The 18,549-nt window shown below is 33.8% G+C and overlaps 1 protein-coding gene across 3 annotated transcripts; it reads left to right on the top strand.

The window, feature by feature from the left end:
• Positions 1-2,403: 2,403 nt before the first annotated feature.
• On the top strand, positions 2,404-17,666 carry LOC103705310 (mechanosensitive ion channel protein 2, chloroplastic). Of its 3 annotated transcripts, XM_008788973.4 has the most exons (14): positions 2,404-2,640; positions 3,337-3,566; positions 3,652-3,711; positions 4,435-4,592; positions 5,819-5,939; positions 6,045-6,139; positions 6,245-6,358; positions 8,466-8,526; positions 9,038-9,187; positions 9,349-9,459; positions 9,814-9,981; positions 10,096-10,209; positions 13,958-14,014; positions 16,498-17,666. In XM_008788973.4, the coding sequence occupies exons 2-14, from the start codon at positions 3,489-3,491 to the stop codon at positions 17,257-17,259; spliced, it is 2,049 nt and encodes a 682-aa protein (XP_008787195.2). In that variant the 5' UTR covers positions 2,404-2,640; positions 3,337-3,488; the 3' UTR covers positions 17,260-17,666. The 3 variants fall into 3 exon arrangements, with proteins under 3 accessions (XP_008787195.2, XP_026659764.2, XP_008787196.2); XM_026803963.2 differs by lacking the exon at positions 3,652-3,711; XM_008788974.4 differs by lacking the exon at positions 2,404-2,640 and having other exon boundaries at positions 3,659-3,711.
• Positions 17,667-18,549: the final 883 nt, after the last annotated feature.

Genomic DNA, 18,549 nt, shown 5'->3' with positions numbered 1-18,549 from the left:
ATAATATTTAAGTGTTGAATCAAACCCCTAACCACTAAGTAAAATACAAACCTATTAACCATCAATAGTTATTTAACTAAATTATTTCCACTAGATTATAATATTTAAATAATCAATTTTTCCTCTTTGATTGAAAAATAAACAAAATACCTACTTTACTTTATTTTTTGTATATTTTCAAAATTATTTAAATAATCCAAATATATTAATTATTTCTATTAGTTCCACATATTTTTATTTATTATATATGAAATTTTCATAATTTTTAAATAATTAGATAATTCATGATTATTTTATTCTAATTTTATTATTAAAATAGAACGAAATATAGAACCTTGTTATTTAAAGATTGGTATTTAAACTAAAAATCTATGAAACATTCTCTTAAAACAAAGTTATTATCTTTAATTATATTTTAAGCGATAAACTTTCAAGATCCAAGAAAATGAAATAAAATATATTTATATCTTGTTTTATGTCAAAGAGAAAATAATATGCATAGCTGTTGATAAAGTTTTGTTTAATTATTGATTTTTGAATCACATGGATCTACATTCTACGCTACTTCTTTTAATAGTAGAATAAATGTAAAATGATCATAAATCATCTAATTTTTAAAAATCATAAAAAGCTAATATATAATATAAGAACATACATATGTAGAACTAACAAAGCTTATTTTATATTTTAGATATTTTAAATAATAAAAATTTTGCAAATATCAAAAGGAACAAAATGTGTTTTGTTAATTCTTATATCAAGGAGGAAACTATTGAAATATTATAAGCTAATAGATATTAGTCAATTAAATCCATATAACTAGAATGATTTATTACTTTCAATTATAAATGCAAATTTTCTTGGTGGTTAAATTGTTTGTGTTTTAGTTGATGCTTAGAAGTTCAATTTAGCTTATCATTAGTGATCTTGTTTAATTTTTTAGACCCATTTTTGTAAGGTTAAAAATGTAATTTTATAGATCTAATATAATTTTATGATATTTTAACAATCTCATCCTCGTCTAACATGGGTAAATATGTAAAAAGAATTGCATATAGGGATAATTATGTGAATTACAATTTTGCATATGAAATCTTGAAAATACTACCCATTGCTTAAATATTTCTATTTATATTTAGGCCTTCCTTGCTTCCCTTATTTTCATTGTTTTACTTTTAAAAGTAACATTTATAATTTATGAAAAATATGGAACTGATTTTTTTTACTTTTATTACTTTTAAAAGTTACCTTTTGAGCCATAAAATCAAATCGAATCTTAACTTCCATGATTTACTTCTCTCGAGCCCCCACTACTATCTTATCACCTCCACTCCTACCCGCTTCATCAAGAAGGTTGTTCCTCTCCCCTCCTTTCCATCTCTTTTACCCCACCTATGTTCATCTCATCCTCCAATTCGTTGCATCCTCCTACCACATTATCTCCTTTTTCCTATATAAATGCCGGTAGCTACATGCCTAGTGAAAATGACTTTCTTTTCAAAAAATATTTCATTTTATTAGTGGCGTCATATTAAAATAGAATAGTGTATGTGGTGAAAAAAAAGTAATCTATTTTTTTTCAAAAAAAAATCTTGGAGATTGTGTAATGCTTACTTTCAAACTATTTATTTATACAATAGTGATATTCTTTATTTTTCTCTATCTTCGAAATTTTATTTTCAAGATCTTTTTAAACAAAAAAAAATTATAAAAGGATTTTCTATTTTTGGCTTACCAAACATGTTTTCCTATGTTTTGTTGTAAAAAAAAGGGAATATATTGACTACTAAACAAGTTTTTGTTGTCAAAAATAAAAAAAAAATAAACATATTTTCTGTCTTATTTTTTTAAAAAAATGATGATGCCAAATGCAGCCTTACATTTAACTGATTTTACAAACTTCATATTTATCTATTGATAAATCTATCTACAATGCAAACTTCCATAATGTATCCATTCATGATAGGTGTTTCATCATCCATATTTCTTTATCATGCTTTTTCCCATCTTGTTCGTTTCATGCCCTCTCATATTTTATATTTTAGCATCTAATTCAAATATTCAAATCCTCCTCCTGACAATTTTTTTGGTTTATTCATATAAATAAAATAAAAAAAACAAAAATTTATTTTTTTAGTAATCATATATTATTTATTTACATAAAATATATTTAATTAATATATAGTTTTATTAGAAAATAAAAACAAAAGATAAAAAATTCTAGTTATTTTTTAGTATTTATATATTATTTATTTATATAAACTTTATTTTAAAATAAAAAATAACATATTGATTGTAACGTGCCCCATTCTAGTTTGTTTATACTTGGAAACGGCCCTTTCTCAAACCCGAAGCTACCACGTACCCTAAGAAAAACGAAAAAAAAAAAAAAAAGGAGACGTGGCCACGTGGGGAATTGCCGGCACCTACGCGGCGAACGTTATCGACATCGCCGCCCCTTTTGGCCCCTTTTGGCTGCGGTTCCCCCCTCCGATTCGCCTCGCTCGCTTCCTCTCGCACCCCAACTCCACCTTCCCCTGTTCCACGAATTTTACAAATTACTCAGTAATCTTCTCGCTAAATTTTGCGACTATTTACAAATCATCGTGGGGATTAATGTGTGCCTGGCTTCCAGAACTGGTAATTTTAATTTCCATTCAATTTTTCCTTTCGATTTTTCTGGGATGATCTGTGATGTGGAGTGTTTTAAATTGGTAATTATCTGATGTGTATATTTTTGGTTGTATGTAACGGGTTTAATTGAATAGTGTTTGACGGATTTTCGTCTAGGGTTTCTTCTTCTGGGTTTTGATTTTTGAGAAATTGAAGGATAGATTGATGGTAAAAAGCTATGCTTTGTCGCCCACCACAAACTTTGGGTCGTTTATGCTATTATACCTGAGTGTTGAGGAGGAAAAAAAAATAACCAAAACGGCATAGGTAATAATCGGGACGAAAACAATGTATTTTTCTTTTCTAATAATCGGACAGAACTTGAGTAAAAGAAGTTACTTTGTCACTTTTTTGTGTTTTTGTTTTTCTTTTTGTCAAATACTGAGCCGTTAGAAGCTATTGTATAAGCTTTATATTTAAAATGGTTTCGATTAGAACAAAAGCTATGCAAAAAATAGTAACGTTTCAAAAAGTTCTTTGAGAATACATAACTTTTCCAGAATCTGCTAGTTTCATTAGAATTTTACATGGGTTACTCGAGGAAACAAAATTTAATCCCTTCTTGTATTCAGTCTGGGTATGCAGGGAATAATTGTGGTGCTGGGGTAGAATGATGTTTGATTGATGCCACTAACACACGAGTTATGTACCTTTTATTAACAGATTCCAGGCTCTTGTGGTGCCCATTGTGCATGCACTTTGGACTCTTAATTCGCACTAATAGAAACTTACCATTATTATCTGAAAAATTTTGGCAAGAGGACAACTTCTAGCTGGCAACATATTGGCTATTCCATTTCTATATTCTCTAGACCATGGCCGTTGGAGCTTCTCTGCAGTTGTTCCATGAATTTGGTGTCATCAAAAGATTTGGACAGGCAAACCAATTTAAGGTATATTATAGTTGCATCAGTATACTAGCTTAAATGCAGCATTTTGTATTTCAGTAGTTGTTTGACTTTGGTTATGATTTTTCAGTGTTCAGAAATGAAGGGTTGGCGCCATTTACCGAGTGTTTCCTTTTCTTCATGTGCTTCAGTATGGTTCTATTTCCTTTTATATTTTCTCATTATCTCATATCTTCTCTTTATAAGCATGATTTGATCCTTTTGTTGTCTGCAATACCTTTTTTTTTTTGGGGGGGGGGGGGGTTACAGTTCTCAATGCTTTATTTGAGGATGCTTCTTGTAGTTGAATATGGGTCTTCTATTTTTTTTTTATAGTAAAAGTTAAAAATGATTATATTACGTTCTGATTGATTGATTAAGCTTTTGCTCTGAAGTTGAGTATATCACAATTTGAATGCAGAAGTATATAACAGCTTCTTTTTTCATCTTTTTTTTATGCAAATAGTTTTGTATCTTTCAAAAAATTTCATACCTTCTAACATTGTACTTCTTTTCTTTAAAAAATGAAATTCTGCAAGGAAAGGATTCTCTTCTATGTGTTCCAAGTTGCTACTTAATTATTCCCTTTTGTTATGGCTTCTCCATGTTCTTGTTTTACCTTTGAAACCTTGAAGTTGTCAGCTTTTTCTTTTTCTTTTCCCCTTCTTTTGGTTCAGAATTATTTAAATTCTTGGTTTCTTGTAACACACATTGGGTACTTCATTCTAAGTAACCATAACTTGTAAAGAGAAAATGTTTTATAAATTGTTACCTGTCTTCCTGCTCCATCAATTAAATCACTGTAGTAAATTGCTATTTTATTCTTTCCTTATACATATGCAGCTTAAAGGAAATATAAATATTATTTTTTCAGCAACAAGATGTTTGGAGTCTCCATGTTTCAAACAGGATATACAAGCCGATGCTCTCTATCCCTTTTAGATACAATGTTTTCATGTGCCGATCTTTTGCTATACCAAGCTCTGCAAATGGTATCCCTCTTCTAAAAAGTACCACCTTGGCTTTGACGAGGTACCTTTTTTCCTCCTTTGATTACATACCCACGTGATATAGATGATTGGGCATGTAACTTATATTTAATAATAATTTGTGCTTTGTATCATATTTATCTATATGTAAGATGCTTTGTACTTATTATCTGCTAACCTATCTATTTGTCATCTTATATATGTTAATGGACATTTATCCTGCAGTGAAGGGAGGTGTGGTGCTTAATGCAACAGAAAGAAGCCTAATACGTTGGTTGTGATCTTGTGAAGAAACACAATAAGCAATATTATATTAAAAAAATAAAATGAAGACAAGGAGATAAGGGGGAAATAACCAACACTCTAGTTTCCTACCTGCAAGATTGCATGGACATACAGTAGATGCACTATTTTAACTTCTACTTAGCTGGCTTACACACCTTGCTGTTACCCTTCGTACATGACTTGCATTCATCACACATCCACCAACTAGCCAGTCTGTGTGACTTCTATATGTTGAAACTTGGCAGAATAACTGTTGATTCTGCCTCCCATGCTGGTAGGATTAGATTGTTGATGAAATTATTGTGGTGTAAAATTCTATATTTATCTGCCCAGTTATTTTTTGGGAGCAATGGGGGTGTGATAAAGATGAGGCTGAACGGGGTTGAGTTTGAGTACATGCATTTATGTTTTGCTTTTAAGAGGATAGTTTACAGTAATCATTTGCTGATTAAAGAGGTGATGATGCTACCTCTTAAAGAGGAGCATCCATATCCACTATAATTAACTTGCTTAGTTCCTTTTTTATTCATGTAGTATTTGGAGTCTAATTGTGAGTGAATATGCCTTCTCAAATATCATAAGGGTTATGAATTTGAGAACTGAATCAAGAAATGGTGTCCTTTTTTTTATCAACTTACTTTGCTAATATCAAAATCAACTCCAATCTCTTCCTACAAGATTACTCCATTCAAATAATAGCCAGATCCTTAAGTGCATATTGAAGGATAGCTTATATATTCTCTCAGATCTAGAAAAGTTTCCCACTTCCAGTACTGCTAGATGTCTAGATCGTGACCTGCATGCTTCAGAGCTGTGACTTGTTCATATGCTTGTACTTGCACATAAGAAAACACATTGAGCTGATATTAAGGTATATCTATTGTCTACAGTCATTCTACAGTTTGTTATGATTGCATTTATTTGATTGCTTTATTCCGTATAAGAATGTTTTTGTTGATAATTTGATCTGAATTTATCATATAGGTCATATAATGCACTGCTTGCAAGCCCTCTTGCTATCCAATTAGTGCCAGCAGTTGGAATAATTGTTTTTGCTCTCTGGGGTCTTGGACCAGTCATGCATTCCATCAGACACTTGTTTCATGTATGCGTTTTATGCATAAGTCTATACATTCATGAATTTCATAGCCTTCTTTCACTTTTGTTAGCTAAGAATATGATGAATTTTCTTTGCAATGCTCTCCTATAGAATGACAATAACTGGAAAAAGAGTAAGATGTATCATGTTTCTACCTTCTATCTTCAACCACTTCTTCTTTGGGCTGGAGCAACACTCATATGCAGGTATCATGACTTTAAACTTTGTCTTTGTATATAACTATATTTATAGGTAGCATGATATGATTTATTATGAATCTCTTCACTAATGACAGCTGGATGTTTCAACAGGGTACTTGATCCAGTTGTTCTGCCATCAGAAGCAAGCCAGGCAGTAAAGCAACGCCTTTTGAGCTTTGTGAGATCATTATCTACTGTGCTGGCTTTTGCATATTGTCTATCAAAGTAAGTTGTTATTATATTAAACTTCTTTCATTTAAAATGATTCTTGTTGAATTTGGGTAGTATGTAGCTGTATCCTATACATTCAAGCTGTATATCATGTATACATCAAGTACAGGGCTGCTGCGATGGCATCCATCGGAATAATTTCCACATAGTGGCTTATTGCTTTATTGCAACAGTCCAAGCCATATCTTTTAACTTACGAAGTTACTATGATGGACACACCATTAAAAAGTCACTGATGTTGCAGATATTCAATAGTCTCTCGAGTATCGTCTGCTGTTATGCTTTTGCCATGTATGCCACTTCTGATACTTACTGTCCTATTGGATGGTAGACTTTAAATCTTTCATGCTTTTGTCCCAAACTACAATTTTCCACTCAAATGCAGATACCCTGTGGAATCTTTGCATCATTACTGCAAACTGATACTTGTTCCTCAAGTTTCATTCGTGAAACTTTTTGTGCACCAGACTTGAAATATCCTTTTTGTTATATTGCTGTTACTGCATTGTTTTTGTTTCATATCTAGAGGTGACAAGTACAAAAGTAAATGTCACATGCTTGTGAGCTTGCCATGTAAAGTTTCTTTTATAGACTTAAGTTGGGCTTGATTAAGGTATTTGCTTGCTTGTCAAACAGAAGCATTTTAAATAGAAGGTGATTTATAGAATCGGAAAATATTTATAACTGTTTTAATTATGTGGTCTGTTTAAATTCGAATAGTCATGTATCCTTTTATTGTGCTGTCAAATTATCCCTTTTTCTATGTAATCTGAGTGTATAGAGCAAGATTTGCCATCTCGGTACCGGACCTCATGGTTGTAACATCTTGATTCGCTAGTGTTTGTTCAGCATACTGACATTTATTACGGCCCTCCGTACTGCATATCGGTTCGGTAGCGGTACTGTACAATATATCTGGAATACGCCGATACTGACTGGTATGGCATACCTTGATTGTTGAGTCTATCTACTGAGGATGAGGAAAGGAATGAGATAGAAGGTACAAGAACTTGGAAGAATCTAGCATGAGGGACATGAAACGGCAGAAAAGGACAGATATAAATGACGAATAGAAGAAAATTGCATGTTAATTGTCAACCAGATAATCACAGGAAAGAACCAACTGATATTTTTTGTCAGTTTGATTAAAATTCCTTAACCTGATGACGTTCTGTCCTTATTCTTAAGATTTTCTATCTATCATCAGAAGTTGAATAATAAGAATTTTTTTACCATTTCCTGAGTATGTTTTTTCATACTCCAGTTTTGAGTCAAATCGCTTGCAGTTGTATGTTGATCACATCACCAAAGACCTCAGAGCATGTCTCTGGCAACCTTCGTCATCTTTGGTCGGTCACCTTTTCCAAGTAAACATCTCAATGCTGAATTTTGGTGCCTATTCTTCTAGGTGAAAATTGCTCCATTCTCCTTTGACCCCCCCCCCCGTAGTCAGTGTCTTGCTTGACCATCATGAAGTTGCTATGTCTACCTTAACTTAGTTTCTTTGCGATAAAAACAGTCAGTTGAAAGATAAATGTGGCCAAGTGCCTGTCTAGATTTCATACCAAAATGATGAGCATGAATAGGCAGAATATGAAAAAACAAGAATTGCAACAACATGAAGGAAAATAAAAAGTTCCCTCAATATGAGGTGATTGCTCTGAAGTTCAACGGTAATATTCTCATGCAAATCATAGCTTAGTTGCTTTTGAGAGCTTGATGCCAATATGTATGGTCCTGTCTTTACTATTAAATGAGTGCATTTTCGGGATGTCAAGAGGAGGCGCATATAGTGTTTAAAAGTTTTAAAGGTGATTTATGTTCATGGGTTTGGCATGCTCCATGTTAGCAATGAACATGCATCTCAGGAGGCTAAGAGGGACATGTCTAGCTTGTTTTATGCAAGCATCAAGAAACATGTATGGGACATGTAATTTTTTTTTTTTTGGGGGGGGGGACCATTTGAATCAACCTTTGCTCTTATATGTCTCCTTGTCAATATCTTCATTTTCTTTTGTTTGATTTATAGCAATATGTTGCTGATATAGCAAATGAACTAGTGTTCTATGTTTAGCACTCATCATTGTTGTTTCCTTTGCAGCTTAATTCAGCAAACACAGAAATTCTTGATGGAGACCAGTGGTTCTGATGATGCAAGAAATGTACATTTTTGCTATGCAAATTTCTTCTGTTCTTCTCTTGAACTCATAATAGTTGTTTTCTTTTTATGTTTGTGTGGTTGCCTTTGGGGGGGGGAGGTGAATTGAGGAGAGAAGGGAAAAGTCAAGCAATCTATTTAATATTCAATTGCTTTTCTGTCTCAAATGTTCTTAAATTTTTTCAGAGGCTGATTTTGGATGCAGTTATCATAACAAGATTTTTTTTCTCCTTGAATAGTCTTCTAGTATTTAAATCTTGCTCCATAAAAAGAGTGCTAGTTTCATAGTTCAGTCCATGAGAGGGCCAAATGTCGTAAGTATGGATGATGTTAAGGCATAATGTATTTCAAATTTATCAAATATCTTATGGCATAGGTCTACGTGCTACTAATAGCTGATCTTAAGAAGGGTCCATATCCTTTTCCCCAAATTATCCCCATTTTCTAGATGCACAATCATGTCTTATATTGATGGCACTATTTTTTTTTTTTTTTGATTATCTCATTTGTTGCAGATGGGTTTCCAATTTGCTGGTAAAGCTGTGTACACTGCAGTTTGGGCTGCTGCACTTTCTTTATTCATGGAGCTGCTGGGTTTTTCTACCCAGAAATGGATCACTGCTGGAGGCTTGGGAACCGTCCTGCTGACTCTTGCTGGCCGTGAGGTACTGCTGGAATTTGAGTTTCTAACTGAAAACTATTAAAGAACAAGTAAATTGATTTCATCACTTAGGAAAAGTTCCATATTACTGTAGTGTCTTCTGCCCTTTGAAGTGTTGGTCTTCACCTTTTTCCTGACTACGTTGATAAATTGTATTTGTTGTAGATATTCACAAACTTCCTCTCAAGTGTAATGGTCCATGCAACACGTCCTTTTGTTGTGAATGAATGGATTCAGACTAAGATCGAGGGCTATGAGGTTTCTGGTACTGTTGAGGTTAGTTTTAAGATCGCAGTTCCCAATTAGTATGCTGTTTCAATCCAAATAGATGGGTTAAAAATTGTTAATTATGACGGCAGTTGGTAATGCTTTAGCTTTTGAGTCCTTTTTGAAAGCATGAAAAGATACTATTTTTGCTTCTAGCATCAGTTATGAATTCACTCTTTTTCTTTATATGTCTAATATGTATATATATATATATTTCAGTTCATGATCTGTCTTTTATTTTCTGTTGTGGATAGATGAAGTGCATATCTATAATTATTGGCGCTAACTGCCATTTATTTCCTTTATGTATTATTGTATCCAATCTTATGCAGCTAGTTTAGTGAAACTCTATTACCCATTCAGCATGTAGGTTGGTGGTCTCCAACAATTATAAGAGGTGATGATCGTGAAGCAGTCCATATTCCTAACCACAAATTCACAGTAAATGTTGTGAGAAATCTCAGCCAGAAGGCTCATTGGCGTATTAAGACCCATCTTGCTATCAGCCACTTGGATGTCAATAAAATTAATGTGAGCTGCTGATCATGTATCTGAGCAAACTTCTTTCTTCATTTATATTTTTGGCTTCATTTCATAACTTCCTCTTTCTCTTAAAGTTGAAACCTTACATTCTTTTGGGAGCAGAATATAGTGGCAGATATGCGGAAAGTCTTGGCAAAAAATCCTCAAATAGAACAGCAAAGATTGCATAGAAGAGTGTTTCTGGAAAATATCAACCCTGAAAATCAAGCTCTTTTGGTAAACATGCTTTTAAAGCTCTCAAATTCTTATCCCTTCACCATGTTGTATAAGTAAACTCTAATTTTGCTTTGAAGCTTTGCTTTACCGAAGTAGGTTTGTATGTGCCAGTTTGCATGTGCTGTATTTGTGTATAAAAAAATAAGCAAACTTTGTATGGATACTATATAGAATCAATAGATGAAAAGGTAATATATTGTGTTTGCCAAGCTTCATGTGCATGAAAATATTAATTTTATTTAGGTGTTCTGACCTCTCAGAATGCATGGTCTCTGTCTGCAACTCTGCATCTCCATATTGCAAGGAAGTCTTATCACATCTTGTCGTTCAAGATTTATTGACATCCCCCGCATCTTTTATGAGTCTCAATTTATCATGTATCAATGCTAAAAACATAACCATTCTCTCCTATTGTGACGTTCATGTCCAAACATTTTAAACATTCTCTTTTTACAGTTGTTATTTCTTGCTGTCGTTAAATATTCTGTGAAGGAAAAGGCAAACATAATTTGTAAAGTATGCTACTGTCTAAATATTAAGTAAGCTAAGCAACCATTCTTCTACTTTTGCTATCAGATAATGGCACATTGGGGCAAAAAGATAAAAATTGCCTTTCCCATTGAAACACAGGCCATTTTTTTGAAAACTTTACAGAAATTTCTTTGCATGGTAGTTCCTGCCTATTCTTTCTTTCTGTACCGGATTGTACCGGTCTCTACTGGGCGAATGAGTTGATGCAGTTTGTAAAGTATGCCCCCACCCCAAAAAAAAAACTTGGTCCTTAACTTTAAATTTGCTGTGAACATAAAAATGTCATGATAATATGTAAGCTAACATGCTTCTGTATCATCAGAAATTACGCTGATGTAATTTTGATGTTTGAGGCAGATGCAACTTTTGTTTCCCAAGTCAGTCTAGCATTGGCCTGTGACATGTTGCCCTAGTCTGTGGCTAAAGTTTTCTCCGAAGGAACATTTATACTCATCAATTAACTTGAAAAAATCTGCTGAGCCCGCCTTCCCCCTTTCCTAAGTTTGAAGTAGGGTGACTGGGTAATTTTCTAGGCAAACCAAAGAGATATGTTGTTGCCCTGAAGTTAAAAAAATTGTTCCTTCTCCACATCCACCATAGGCTAAGAATTGAGAAGGGAATAGAAATGTCCATACCTAAACATTAATGCCTGTCAAATTTTTGGTGAGTCATAACTTTGTTGGTCAAGTACTGACATTTTGAGCTGGCTATCACACTGCAATCACATGATGTGATTTGGTTGATCTTGCTTCTAATGATTAACTGTAAATATATATTGAATCAAAGGAAAAAGAGATCTTAGCTACATGGCTGTGTAGATGGTTACTACCACAGCTGGATGTCCACCTAATACGTCCCTGTGCAGGCCCCACATGACCGTCTTGCAATCTGGCCCTATATGAGAATTTGAGACATGCCGATTTCATGTATAGGAGGCTGTTTAAGTCTGACATTCTGCGGAAGAAAATATTACTGCTTTGCATAATTTACAGTTATTAAAAGAGGCTGAAGGTGATCCTTGCGAAGGTCAAATCCATATATATATCCACTCAGCTCTTATAATGGTCATATTTATAATCAAGGCCATATATAATTAAGAAGACTGGAAGAGTACAGAAAGGTTTAGATAACAAACACCTGTAAAGAAGAAATGCTACTTCAAATTTTTTGATGACAATCTTGACTGCATTCGATGGTGCAAACAAGAATACATCATAAGATTTCTTTATGATAATTTAGATTCTCATTGTGCTATTATAGACAGCAAACTTGAGCTCTAACAAATATTTCTTTTTTATTGTCTACATTGCTTATATTTCATATGAAGCTCCTTTCCAATTGCATATAAACTTCAATGCATAATATGATGTAGGATATTCCAATGATTCATTCGAAAGTCCTTGAGCGAGAAAGTAAATCACATCATTCCAATGCTAACTATGAACATTACATGCAACATTGACATTTTAGGTTAAATGAAAGTACCTTTTACATCTAAATCTAGTTAAAATATACGAACAAAACAAATCTAACTCTATATGATATAAACCTGCCAAGTATGGTTAAATTATTCTTATTTTACAATTATGTTCAATAACAACAAAAGTTCCTTCATGATCTCCTGCCTAATTGCAATCATCATCATCATCATAGTGTGTTTATATATATCTATATATTATATGGTTAAAATCTGTCCAGAAGTGATCATGGCCTTTGAATCCAAATAAAGATACCTTAGCCATCTAACTTCTTAAAGATCTCCTAGTATTACTAAAATTATAAAAATCAAAAGAAAATCCTCACTAAATTACAGCTATAGCTTCCAATCACTTTTTGAACCAGAAAACATTGGAATTTTGCTGAGTGCTGTGAGATATAATTGTGAGCAGTCCTGTTATACAAGTCTAAAATCATTAAATGCTATATATGTGTGAAAAATTATATTTTTCCAAAAATTGGAAGAAATCATCTCCAAATTACAGCTATAAGCTTTTAGACATTTTTTGTCCTAGAAAGCATTGTAATTTCATTTAGAGCCATGAAATGTTGATTGTACATCCTCAAAGCGACCTTTACATAAAGTCCAAGACCATTGAAAGCTGATATGTCTAAAAAAAGCTGTACCTTTTGAAAGGTTATTGGTTCCATATGGACAAAGGTAGACCAGAACCATTTGATCTATCTCCAAACTACAAGTCTAACATAACTAATAATTATATGTAATAAATATAATGGAGAAGTTCAGTCTTATGTAATATTATAATTATACATCTATCATTTTTCATTTTCAGAACTATAATTCTGATATGAATGTCTCAAGCAATAGACTAATATAATTTGATGAATGTTTATAATTTAGGTTGATGATCAATTATATACATTTCTCCTTCTACACATTCATTTGCACATACACTTTTACCAATCTTATGCAATTTATTATTAATGTAATATTATTGAGTAGATTGACCTTATGCAATGTAATAGTTCTGTATCAGAATTTTTTATTTTTAAAACTACCATTCTGTTATGAATGTCTCAAGCTGTAGACTAATATAGTTAGAACTTAGATAAATATTTATAATTGAATTAATGATCATATAACTTTTGATTATATTTCTCTTCCACATGCATTTGCGCATATACTTTTACAAGTTGCTATAAAGATATGTGGAACTATGTTTGAGTAGCATATCAGAGGTTAGTTTGAGAATGTTTTGTATAAATTTGAGCTTCAAGTTAAGCTTATTCCTGATCTTGTTCCTGAGGAAGTTCTATTGCTCAAAATGTATAATTAAATATTTAATGTTATAAAATATTAGAATGTGTCCATGTCACTGCTTTCATTACTATGTGTGACCTGATCATATCTTATATGTAAATCTACTTGAGGCCCCAATATGATTAGAAAACAGAACAATCTAACCATCTCATCTTGTTACAATGTTTTCTTGAAACCTGAAACTAAACTCCATATTCCAAACCTCCCCACTTTCCTAATGTGCTGAATACTTTTTTTTATTATATATATATAGAATCACAGTCAATCATGACCGTCCATGGATACATATGCATTTCATGTGCTAGGTTCCAGTAAGTAATAAGTAGCCCTAAAACTCCAGGTTCCTTTATGTACTACATCTGTAGGTGTTGGTTTAATTATCTTATATGGTAATTCTTTAGTGTTGATTTCTTTTATATTCTTTCAATTGTGTTTCAGATATTCATATCATGCTTTGTGAAGACGTCACATTTTGAAGAGTATCTCTGTGTCAAGGTAAGAAGATAATAATCTGTCCCAACTAATCTATTTAAACAATCAGTCTGACATTTTTTTCCCTTTTCTTTATCATGCACGCATAACTATTTCAACTTTCCCTGCATGAATAATAAGCATTTCATCATAGAGGTTGGCTCATGTTTGACAAAAGGGACTTTTCCCCAGGCAGTTCTAGGAACGCTGCAGAGGTTTTTTTTTTCTTTTTTTTTTTTTGTTTGGGGGGGGGTGTTATTTCATATGATGGTTTATCTACATGGATCTTTTACTATGTTTTTTAGCTGCCCAACAGATTATGAAACAGGTGGACGAGGTAATAAAGTATGATACTTAAGTATGGAGGCACATTAGAAATGCTTATTCTGTTGGTTAAAAGATTGATCACAAGAGTAGATTCTATGCCATTTTTAAAATGTAGGAACTTGTTTATGTTCTTCTGGATAAAGGAAAACACGAGAGACTCCATAAGCAATATGAGAACTGTTGGTTGACGCATGGCAGTGCACTAATCCTCCTGGATGTTGGAGCCAATGAAATGCTAAGGTATGAAAGGTGGTTCGCTTAGGGATCATTTTAGGAAATATTAGACTCCTCAGGAGAAAAGCCTCAATGAAGTTAACAAAATGTCTCATACTTAGATTTAAGATCCATCAGGAGTGATTAACCTGTTGACAATTTTTGAAGTAAAATTCCACCGTGTGCTTGCATGTGCTGGCTCAGAACTTGGAGCTGAGCTCCAGCTGAGTCCAAATTGTCAAATGGCTGAAGCATGAAGGCTCCACTCAGTTGTATGTAGACACCAAAGAAATAAGTTAATATCTACCTTTGGATTTTGGAAGTCTGCATTATGAGGTCAAGGAGAAGGTACACTGATCTGGACAGGGAAAGACAGATTGACTGATTATTCAATAGCAGTACGAAGTAGATGATGATGATGATGAGGTTTTGGATTATTGAGCCACATATCCTGTATATGTGTGTTAAGCTGCAGAAAATTTTGGCTCTGGATTAGACCTTTGCGATGGCCTCATTGGTCATCTCTTGCAAGATGAATTTATAATATGACACACCTCATCACCTAGTTGCCTTCCCCAGCTAGTCAGATGGTGAAAGGGTAGAAAAAAGAATAGCTTCAGGTGAGAGGCAATTAGCATGGGAACTTGACTGGAAGCAAAAGTATTCAGCCTTCTATAGGCCAGATATTTTTGTAAGAATAAATCTTTATAAACCGTAGGCTGAAGATAGAATAAGATGTTCAGGAAAGGCTCAAGTAGAATGAGTAGGATAAATACTAGCTTGGGAGCAAAGTATAGTATTAGATATAGAAAAAGAACCTAAAAGTCACAAAATGAGAGAGAAGGTGATGTGGAAAACCTTATGAATTATTAAGAAAAGGTAAATGCAGCCCCAAAAAACCAAGCAGCAAGTGTATACTGAAAGCTGATAACTAGATAATGTGAAACTATTTAACATCCAATGGACGACATACATCTTGGAGTTTCCATTATAAGTAAGGTGAAATCCTCGAGTGAGTTGTCTGTTGGTGAAGCTGCCAGCTCCCCACCTCCCCCACTACTCACTCTAATCTGCACATACTTCATAATTATAATCAAGAAAACAGGATAGCTTCTCTCTCTCTCTCTCTCTCAAATCTCACTTTAATTTCATGATTAGAGTCAGAATTGAAAAGCCTATCTACCTTTCTTTCTTTCTAATGCAGTGCTTTACCTTTTCAAATGTTTTAGGAATTAAAGAGCCTATTCATTTATCCTTATCTACTTTTAAAGCAATCAATCAATCTATGGAGCAATTTCAATTTATGCAATAGCAGCCACTCATCTGAAAAATCACAGGCATCACATGCATTAGTTCTATTATATAGTAATACAGAATAGCCTTTAGTCCTCTCATGTAGCATGTAATACTACTTGTGTTTATGCATAGCCAGTTCACCAATATATAAAACAATCTCTCTCGTGGATTGAATCTCTCTTTCTAATTTAATTAATTAAATTGGTGAAGAACCTTGGAAGCTTTGTTTCTTTTTGTTACCATATGCTACCTTAACCATCTGGGTTTTTATAAGTCCAACTATTAATAAATGTCAGGTTTGATCAATTAACTTGCCAATAGTTCCAGCATTTTTAAACTATCACCAGCTTAGACAAGTGACCATGATCTATAACGTAGACAGGAAATGCAGAACAGTGGGCTGTGGAATTTGTCTTCCGCCTCACTTTCCATACTGTCTTATGGCTGATGTCTTTCTTATTTGGTTTGTTTCCCTTTTAATGAACTGTTGGAGTATGATATAGTAGCACTTCCTGTTCTTGTAGTTATCAACATTTTAATGTGCTTTTAGCCTTTGGACAATATAGTGTTGCTTCATCCACAATATTAGATTGCTTTATCAAGTTTTATCAAGCACAATTTGAATGGGATACTAATAAAATTGATGGATTTTGGGAAAATTGAAAAAAAAGGAAGCCATTTTGCTAGATCTCCTCAGAGTCATCGGTCATCACCGAGCCAGACTTGCCACTCCAATTCGCACAGTGCAGAAAATATATGGTGATGCAGATGTGGAGAACATTCCCTATTCCGAGACCATCTTTACTCGTTCTGCTACTGCCACCAACCGTCCATTTCTTCTTATTGAGTCTTCGCCAAGAATCAATGGAGATGACAAAGCTAAACCTCGTACAACAGCACGGGCTAGTGAAGAGCACAACTCAAAATCCACAGCTGCATCAGAGTCCAAGGTCACTTCATCATCTGATGGCACAATCTTGAGCAATTCTGACAAGCAGCAGCTGAAGAAGGCAAACACAGGAGACCCTCATTCGAAAAGTAATAAGGCTAACCCTGCAACAGCACCAACATCGAGTTCTCCACCAATGCTTGAAAGCTTGGACTCAGTAGGATCTACCTCCAAAGCTGGTGGTGAGAAGCCGCCATCATCAGAGGCTTTTGGTGAACAGGTGGATGGTACTGGTCCAATCCATGCTAAAAATGAAGGTGAAAGGGTGCCTACTACAACATCCCCAGTAGCCAGGCCTACCTTTGAAGATAACATTGTCCTTGGTGTGGCTCTTGAGGGGTCCAAGCGCATGCTTCCAATCGAAGAAGGGTCAGAAGGAAATGAATTGGATAAGAAGGGTTCTTCCTCTACAAAAGATAGGAAAAAACAGATTCCAGCAGTCCCTGGTCAAGCAAAGGTAGATCAGAGGGATCAAGAGAGGTGACTATAGTTACCTTTGTTTTGGTGAAGATGCAACACTGCCTACACTGTTTGCTGGCTACTTTTTTTTTACACAGGCTGGTCAGATGCAGTTGTACATGCTGTGATAAATAGTCGGTGTTTCTTATCATTGTTCTCAAAGTATCAGATTTTTAATTGCTGCAAGGTTCTTATTTGTGGACTGTCTTCTCGCACGGCATAATCTGATCAATTGGTCAATGATTTTGATCATGATAAGTGTATTCTCTCCTATGAAGCCCTTTTATTCTTCTTTTTTCCCTTTTGGGGAGAAAATGATCTACTGTAATATATGTTGTAAAAGGAGGTGTCATTATAATTTAATTTGGACATCTGTATTCCAAGGTGGTGGACGGATCATATAGAAAATATTGCATGCCTTCCTCAACAAAATTCACCAGCTTTGTTATTTAGACATGATTTCGGGTGATCTAACGAAAACAGGTCTGAATTTTCAAAAATTCAAGAGAAAGCGGGGAGAATTACAGGAGTGCCTCTCTTTCCTTCCTTACAAAACCCACTCTCTCCCCAAACATACGGCATCTGACATCCCGGACGTGCTCTCTCTCTCTCTCTCTCTCTCTCTCTCTCCGTGGTGCTTTTTCTTTTTTTGAGGCAATTCCGGCGAGTTCCATGATATTTGAATTTAATTTTTAAAATCTAAACTTTTCTATATTATCGGTTTCAATTTTAAAATTTGAATTGTGCAATCCATGTTGGATGGTTTACGTATTATCGGATTTATGATGTTTCTGCTATATTTCTCGTTGTACTCTGTTCATTATCTTAGTGAAAACAATTAGTGCTCCTCAAAACAAAGAGCTGGAGTTATGATCTAGAATATCCAGGCAAATAAAATTTTATAAATACTATATTTATGATTTTTAATAGTACTTTCCATGAAACGATTGTTTCGGTTGATTTAAAATTCATAGTCATACAGTTATTTACTTTTGGATGAATAAAATAATAAAAAAATAATATAAAAAATTGGCATGGTATATTAAGATTCTATATGGTCATCCAAAATACGAATTATATTCACTAGGGAAACAAGAGATCCACCGTAGTATTCAATGTATAAAATTTCTTACGTATGAAAAATAATCCAGAGAAAACTCAAATAGGAGTTTAACAAAAAATACACCGAGAAATTTGCCAAGGAATATACCGAGAGATTGCTGAGGATCTAAAATCCAAGACAAACAGCAAGAAAAATATTTTCCTCTTCTTTTTTCTTCTGCTCTCCGACTCTCATCTCTCTCTCCACCCATAG

This window comes from Phoenix dactylifera, unplaced genomic scaffold (genome assembly GCF_009389715.1).
Source record: "Phoenix dactylifera cultivar Barhee BC4 unplaced genomic scaffold, palm_55x_up_171113_PBpolish2nd_filt_p 000184F, whole genome shotgun sequence".
NCBI lineage: Eukaryota > Viridiplantae > Streptophyta > Magnoliopsida > Arecales > Arecaceae > Phoenix > Phoenix dactylifera.
The sequence above is the reverse complement of the archived record's forward strand: the minus strand, read 5'-3'. Positions and strand labels throughout refer to the sequence as shown.

Coding starts and splice junctions, on each gene's coding strand:
- LOC103705310 (XM_008788973.4), top strand. CDS start 3,489: ATGGCCGTTGGAGCTTCTCTGCAGTTGTTCCATGAATTTGGTGTCATC. Junction 4,593..5,818: donor ACCACCTTGGCTTTGACGAG/GTACCTTTTTTC, acceptor TTTATCATATAG/GTCATATAATGCACTGCTTG. Junction 9,188..9,348: donor TGACTCTTGCTGGCCGTGAG/GTACTGCTGGAA, acceptor TATTTGTTGTAG/ATATTCACAAACTTCCTCTC.